At 36.2% G+C, this 8,344-nt stretch overlaps 1 protein-coding gene across 1 annotated transcript in view; it reads left to right on the top strand.

Moving 5' to 3' along the window:
• The window catches only part of Dnajc1 (DnaJ heat shock protein family (Hsp40) member C1), a 198,853-nt gene that overhangs the window by 109,881 nt on the left and 80,628 nt on the right, over positions 1–8,344 (top strand). The window contains exon 7 of the mRNA XM_004644763.2: positions 6,122–6,212. Within this exon, the coding sequence (XP_004644820.1) occupies positions 6,122–6,212 (91 nt within the window). The remainder of the gene's footprint in view (positions 1–6,121; positions 6,213–8,344) is intronic.

The raw sequence follows: 8,344 nt of genomic DNA, 5'->3' as shown, positions 1-8,344 counted from the left end.
ATCTACTGCTAGTAGAGGACAAAAGGAGGCAGAAAAATTGGAAACATCATAAGACAAAAATCCATGCTGTTGCACTCTGGAAGGATTTAAGATGTCAGTACTCAGACACAATATGAAGTAGAATATTCTAGTTTTATTGCTAGATATAGCAAAGATGCAAAACCACAATATTAATTTGGTAGGATGTTAAAGATACAGAGACGTACTGATTGCATATTTGTACATAAAAAATATGTAAAATTCAGATGAGTGAAGCACTGTGCCCAGAGTGACACATAAGTAGTTACTGTAGAAATGAAACTGAAAGCGTATATAAAGAAATACTAGCATATAACAATAAAATCTCAAAAAATAATGCATTTTCTTAGCAGCTGGATAGCTAGATTTTTGTAATGAGTATAAAAACTATCTGATCTCAAACACCTTACCAGAGTACTTAGGTTAATTGTAATTATTATAAAAGTTATACAAGGGTTCCCATTCTCACATCAGATAGGGGCTCATTAGATGGTTTCTTCAGTCTCTTTGCCCCTTAGCCCAGGTTGAAAGTAGTAGTTTTAAGCTTTGTATCTCCTTGAATATGACTGTCTTAGCAAATAAGGCCTTCTAGTTTTGTTTTATTTTTATTACTTTTCTGTGCATTCCATATTATTATAATTCAATATGGAAATTTTGAGTCTTTCTCAAAGCATATAATTTTTAAGTCTTTCTATACTCTTTACTGTAATTTTATTATATATTATATGTAATTCTGAGATTGTTACTTGGACAACAATATTTGACACAGAGCATTTGATTTTGTAGGCAGATTTTTCAGAAAAGTACTTATGGTATTTTGTTTTAAAAGTTATTTGTAAACTTCAAGCAAGAAAGATTTGGGCTGTCGAACAGTCAAAAGGAAGTGGAGCTTCCTCCATCTTTTTCGAGTTGCACTTCTTCCACAGTCCTTGGTCTGTGTTTCTCTGCTCCAACCACTGTAGATCAGTGCCCTTTCTTTCTAATTTTCTTTGGTTTAACATTTTGACATTTATATGAGATGTAAAAGTAAATAAAACATGGGAGACAATGCCAGCTCAGCACGTTATTTTATTGCTTGAATTGTGTCAGAAAGTTAAAGGAAAGATATTTCATAAGAAATATTTTCCATATCATAGCCCACTATCCTATGGAAATATTACATCTTCAAGATTTAGCTAGGTTGCCATCATCATTATGAATCCTTTATCAGGCCAACTACAAAATGCTCATTGTATATTCCCTATACTAACTTTAATATAGATTTATATTTGGTCTGAGGCAAAGCATCACTAATCCAAAAAAACCTGAAATTTGAAATGCTGTGGTATCCAAAATGCTTTGAATGCTAACCTTATATCAGAAGTCTGATGGCCTAGTGGACACAAACCGTTTCACACACAGAATTAAGTATATCGTATGAAACTATCTTTGGACTGTGTGAATAAGGTGTATATGAAAGATAAATAATTTTGTGTTTCGATTTGGGCACCATCAGGATATCTCATGTACATGGCAATATTCAAAAAAAGGGGAGAAAGTCAGAAATCTGAAACACTAACTGGGGCTGGGGAGATAGCTCAGCAGTGTAAGTGCCTGCCTGGCAAGCCCAAAGACCTGGGTTCAGACCTTGGTACTCCATGCTGTGCTGGTCTCAAAACTCCAGGTGTGCCGTGCTGGTCACTGAAACTGGGTGTAGTGGCATATGCCTGTAATCCCAGTGCTGGGGAGGCTGAAACAGGAGAATCACTATGAGTCCAAGCTATGTAGTGAGGCCCTATACCAAGTAAATAAATAAATAAATGTTTAAAAATAAATTTAAAAAACTTTTGGTCCCAAGCATTTTGTGTAAGTCATACTCAAACTTCAGTCACAATGGACTGATAGAGTATGGTAAAGTACAGAACATCCTGAAGTTCCAGGTGCTTAATATTTCTGGCTTATACTGTGTGTATCACTGGTTGGTAGAAACAGCTCATTCTGTTCTGCTCTAGCTAACTGCTCAGGAGCTCTGAAACTAATGTCTTCCTTGTTCACTGTGGCAATAGAGAGAGGTAGGGATTTGTGTGAACTCTCTTTTTGAGTTCATTGGGAAATTATACAGGATGCTTCCATCTGCAGCCCATAGAGAACTAGTTCTTGATATTAGTTGACCACCTAATGTTAAGAGGACATGAAAGTGATTGGGAAATGAACAGAATGTTGGGCAAGGACCATTTTCTGTGCACCAAATATTTGTCAGGTGTTTACTATTCATCACATAGTCTTCTAGGCTTTGCAAAAAGGAAAAGGAGGGAGGATGAATTGCTATTTTAATAAAGCATACAATCTATAGTTTACATTTTGTTTAATATTTATAGTTAATTTTATATATTCTTACATATATTTATATATATTTGTAGTTAATTTTACATATTCTTTAATAAGAGTAATGTTTGTGCCTCATATAATTTTTATGGGTTTTGGTTTGTTTATTTTTTGTCTTTTTGAGACAGGGTCTTACTATGCAGTTCAGGCTGGCCTTGAGCTCACTTAGTAGCCCCAGGCTTGTTTTGAACTCACAACAATCTTCCTGCCTAGCCTCCTGAGTGCTGGGATTACAGGTGTGGGCCACAGTGGCTGTCTTAATTTTCATAAATCTTTTCTTTAAATCTTTTCTATTTTGTTACTTTTTATCTTTAGAAACTATTCCTGTCTTTTAATTAGAATGTGTTTGCAATGCAAAATCGATACATTCATGGTTGGTAGATATACATATCACATCTGAATCCTCTTTACTTCCCTTCCCCCTTCCCTCCTTTCCCCTTTCCTACATTCCTTCCATCTCAAGATCCCCTGCTTAGTCATCTCTAGAATTCCACTTACTTCCAACACATGAATCCTCTTTACAGTATATATTGAAGAACATCCTTGTGGTCTCAGCTTGGATACTATATCGAGTCAGTCAAGTTTATTCTCAGCTAAATTTAATTATTATAAAACACTTCCTTATATTTATCCAAAGTCAAAACTTCCATCTCTGGAACTATACATAGTTCCTGAAATGATTCTTCAAATATTTTCATTAGTTATTAAATTTCATTACTTGTTAAGTCCCTAGGCATTTCATCTCTAGTACCTTATAAGATCATTTCAAGCTGCCTATTTGATCATTTTTATTTATTTTTTGATTTTTGGAGACAGGGTCTTGCTATGTAGTTCAGGCTGATCTTGATCTCAGTATGTAGCCCAAGCTGACATCTAACTCACAGGTATGCCCTGCCAGACCCAGCTATGATCACTTTCCTTTTACAGTCTTCTGTTTAAACTGTATTCATGATGATAGTATAATTTATTATGCAAGGATGGCTGGAATGGTTATTGAGCACAATACAATTGAGACTATAGGTTTATTAGAAAAGTGATGCTTCCTAGAATGGACAGATGTAATTATAATTTGAAAGTCCAAGTAAAGTAACAAGAAAAAACATGATGAACATTTAAATGAATGCTTCAAAGTAGATCAAAAGGAAGATAGGATTCTTTACCTTGAACAGTGAATGAGACTAGGGAAAGTGTGAAAACTCTTGGATCAGCTGTAAGATTAAGGTGTCTGGGTACATTGGAACCCTCAGATAAGTGAGGTTTTGGATCAAATGGGTATTTCAAAGGACTTGTGCAATTTTATGCTGTAGCAGACGGAAGAAACATTACTAAAGAAGCACATTTGGCAGGAATACTAGACGAGGTTGCTGTTATCCAGCAGCAGGTCTTTATGTGGAAGATGCAGCTAACGAGAAGTCATCTGAGCAAGAAGATACAAGATTGCCCAGGAGGCATTCTGATAAAATATGAAGGGTAAAAACTGTCCTTTACTTTGTGACAGAGAACAAGATTCTAGCCAAATGATAAAGTAATAATGAAAGTAGCTAACACATACAAAACCTAACAAGACATTATTCTAAATGTTCCCAAATAGTAGCATTGAATTTTTACAACAGCCCTACAGTTAGGTACTTTTTTTATTCCCATTTTATGGATGAAAGAACTGAGCCATATAGAAATGAAATAAATTTGATGAATGTCACATAGGTACATAGTAAGAAGGCAGAGCTAGATCTTAATCTAGGTAATCTGTCCACAAATCTGCCTCCTAATCACCATATCTCACCGTACTGTACTATGATGATTGATTTCAACCTACCTTCTTTCACCTCTCTAAATAACTAATCTGTGCCCTTCTTTTTTTGCATGGTGCCACATTTCCTACTCCCCTCAAGGAACCAATGCCTTCCTGGCCTTTTCTTCCCTACTATTAAAACCTACTCTGTGGAAAGAAGCTAGTAAGCTCATTCATTCATTCATACCAAGGTATAAATAACTGATATGACTTAATATAAAATAATACCCCAAGGTTGAGTTTTACTTAAGGGGGTGGGGCCGGGAATGTTAAGGGGCCATAAAATCCTAACCTCAAACCCTGTTGAAATGTATGCATATGGGAGGATGAGTGAGTTGGGTGCATGACCGTACAGACCCTTCGAATCACAGCACTGTTTAGCTGGCCTGGGGCTTGTGGGAACTCTTCTAGTAGAAATGAGATAAGAACATGAGAGTGGGAAAGGAAGAATAAAAAGAAATATATCTTTTTTGTATTGATTGTATAACTTTAAGGATGCACTATTAGTTCCTTTATTCATTATCCAGTGGAAGAGTTCTGATATAATCCCATGAGACATAGACCTCAAGAGAAAGCTTTGACTTGGATATAGTTATAGATGAAAAGAGAGACTTATATTCAAGAGTTTAAGTATTTATCTTTTTATGTCTGATCTGGGTAATGTCAGAAATTGATTTTTCCCCTTTATCTCCTACAGAAATAGCCTTGTCAGATGGGCCCCTTTCTTAGCTCTTCTAGGAGGAATCTTACAGTCTTGGAATGTTACCCTAAAGTCATCCTGATATTCTTCTTTTCTTATTCCACATAAGTCAATCGTCAAGCCTTTTCCTTTCTTCCTTTAAATGATATTCATATATTTTAATCTAGTGCAGTTTAGGGAATGCTTACTGAGTATCTGCTCTATGCCAGTTACTTGCTCAGGGCATACATGGATCCTTATCTCAAATTTCCCATCTTCTAGGACAGAATGTAGCATGACCTAATCTCATCTCATAAGCATTTAAGTGCAGAAGTAGTATGTAAAAGAGAATTGTTCTGCTGAAGATGGTAAAAAAGATATAGTGCCTACACGGGGCTTTTAAGGATGAGTTTGAAGTGGGGGCAAAATACTGCAGCCAGAAGGTAAAACAACTGAAAAGGTCTGGAAGCAGTGTCACTATATAAAATGTGAAGTTTGAGAGGAGGAGTGTGGGAAAAGATCTCTTGCCTTTTTGTTATTGTCAAGATCACCATGTGCCTGAGCATCAGCTTGTTTATTTTCATGCTTATAATCTATTTAAGGCATAGGTTTTGTTTTGTTTTTGTTTTGAGGAAAGGGGTTTGCCTCCTTGCTAAAGTCTTACCTATATGCCATTCATCGAGACTTTAGCCACTGTATCTTGACACCTGCATGTTTGTGTGCCTTGTGTGTCCTCACCCTTTATCCTGAGGCCTCCATGATGACTGCTTGGTGGTACTGGCCTCTGAGGGTGATGGAAAGAGGAATGACAAATTTCACTCACATCTGCATGGCCATATAAATTATCAGATTTGCATATAGTAAATTCAAAAACCTAGTGCAGTTAAGTGACTGTTACAAAACTAGTACCAGTAATTTTCTAGTCACAATAATAATAAAATTTATTATACCAATTGATTCAGTTTGGCAAGTGAGTTTTTCTGCTGTCTATACACCCAACAACATAATATTAAGAAAATATCACACAGTGGAAGAAAATAGGAAGTGGAGACCTCCTTTCCACGTAAAAGAAGAAAGAAATTACTCAAATCTATGCTCATGCAGTTTCTGACATTAACTGTTTATTCACTGTTTTCTGTTCACCATACAGTTTGAAAACAAAAAGAAAGGCTACCTGTAAAATTTATGTACTGCTATAAAAGTTATAGGGAATATACTACCAAACAAACTGATCTTTATGCTAATTTACTTATAACTTCTTTTTGAAGGATGCTGGGCAGTTTTATGCTAAATATAAAGAAACAAAATTGAAGGAAAAAGAAGATGCACTGAGTAAAACTGAACTTGATACACTTAAAAGTGAGTTTGAAACACTGTCTTACTTTCTTAACAATATCATGTAAAACCAGTGATCTAACTTTGGATTTTCCTTGAGGTCTAGCAGTAATGAATTTTTCTATGGTTTTTTGTTTTGTTTTGCCAGTAGTTGGTTGTATTTAATGTACTATGCATGAAAAGTACTCTATTCCTGAACCACCCAAAGACCTTTATCAGAAGGAAGGATAAAATCGACATGGGGTTGTACAACTCAAGTAGGGCCGTCCAAAATCTGCAGAGTCCTAGTATATTCTCATGCTGAAATTATAATTGATTTATAGTGACAAATATAAACAACTGCTATAATAATATGTTAAGGTAATTGAGAAACCTGAAATTATAAGTGATTGTTGTTCTTAAAGTTTTGTTTCATTTGCAGTATTGTTACATAGTATAAACAACCTCGACTAAATTATTAACATATTGAAAAGAAATCTACTGGTGTATATTCAAGACCATTCTTCCTGATTTTAGGAAAAGTTGAGCATATTGTTAAAGAAGATATTTTCCAAGTCTGGGAAATTTTGTCTAATTTTGCTTTATCTCCATCCTTCCTGTACATATATACTATCTCTCTTTAAAAAAACAAAAATATTTATTTATTTATTTGGTACAAGTTCTCATTATGCAGCTTGGACTTACAGTGATCATCCTGTCTCAGCCTCCCAGCACTGGGATTGATTACAGATATGTGCCACCACGCCCAGTTTCAATAGCCGGCATGATGCCATCTGGGGCCAGCACAGCATGCGATACCGGGAATCAGTCCTGGGTCCTTGCGCTTGCCAGGCAGGTGCTTAGACTGCCAAGCTATCTCCCCAGCCCAATATATTATCTCTTTATACTGCTTCATTTTATGTAACATCTTTAATACCACTTAACAGTTTATTACTTTCACTTATGTCTGGTTTCCTCCAAATGAATATAAGCTTTTTTTTTTTTTTTTTTTTTTTTGCGGTACTGGGGCTTGCACTTAGGGCCCTGTGCTTTCCAGGCAAGCACTTATTCTGCTGAGCTGTTTCCCTGGCCCTGGACTCTAAGCTTGACAAGGTAGGGTCTTTATCTGTTCAATGCTATGTTCCCAGGTTCCAGGGGCTAGTGCTATTTTTTCCTTCTAGCACAATCCTTTATGTACTGGGCACCTTTTGAATGGGAACTTTCTCTTTCATTCTTGTGTCTACAACCCCCAATAGTGTCCTGTCACATAGTAAATTTTTAGTAAGTGGATGAGTGAGTGGATTTTGAAGTTAATGTAATACCATGAATATAAAATATCAGCCAAGCATCTGTCCATGTAGAGCTCTACATCAGGGGAGAGAGAATTTAATTCAAGATTTTAATAGTTACAAAATAATATTCAGATCAGCTGTATAATTGTTTAAAGTAAACTTCTATGAAGAAGGAAGAGTTAGGATAATAAGATTCCTTTTTTTTTTTTTTTTGGCAGAACCAGGGATTGAACTCAGGCCCTTGCACTTGCCAGGGAAGTGCTTATTCCACTGAGCCATCTCCCCGGCAAGATTCCATATTAAGATTAGGTAGATGTATATTGGGAAGTAGAAGTGGGCAAATAAAACTCTAGATGTAATTTTTATATAAACTTATTTTTAAGTAAAAGTGGTATACAATGATTTTTTAGGTCTTTCTGATTAGTCAAAGAGAAAAATTATTTGTAAGGAAAGAGGAAAGTATCCAACTCACCTAAAGTTTGCCTGTAGAGTCAATGTAAATATATTTCATTACTCTCATAGTCAGCTTCTTTTTTGTCTGAGATTTTAAATAGATAAAATCCCTGGAAGTTCTGTCTTTAATAAAAATGTGTAATAGTCCTCTAAGATATTTGAAAATTCACACTAATCTATCAGTGAAACAAAAGATGGAATAAATACATATAAGAAGTTGTATGAAAAGCAACACTCAAGACTAGGCTCTGGAGAGAGCTTCCTGCTACCCTGCGCCGGCGGGACCAGTCCCAGCCCAGGCGCAGTGTGGGCCGGACCCTCTCCCACCCCCTCGGGCCGCCCCCCCACCACTCTGCCGTACCTCCCCACCCCTCCCACCAAGTAGGAATTTCTGGGGACTTCTGGGAACCCCAGAACCAGTCCTAGCCCAGG

Source organism: Octodon degus, unplaced genomic scaffold (genome assembly GCF_000260255.1).
Source record: "Octodon degus isolate 3935 unplaced genomic scaffold, OctDeg1.0 scaffold00208, whole genome shotgun sequence".
Classification (NCBI taxonomy): Eukaryota; Metazoa; Chordata; class Mammalia; order Rodentia; family Octodontidae; genus Octodon; species Octodon degus.
The sequence above is the reverse complement of the archived record's forward strand: the minus strand, read 5'-3'. Positions and strand labels throughout refer to the sequence as shown.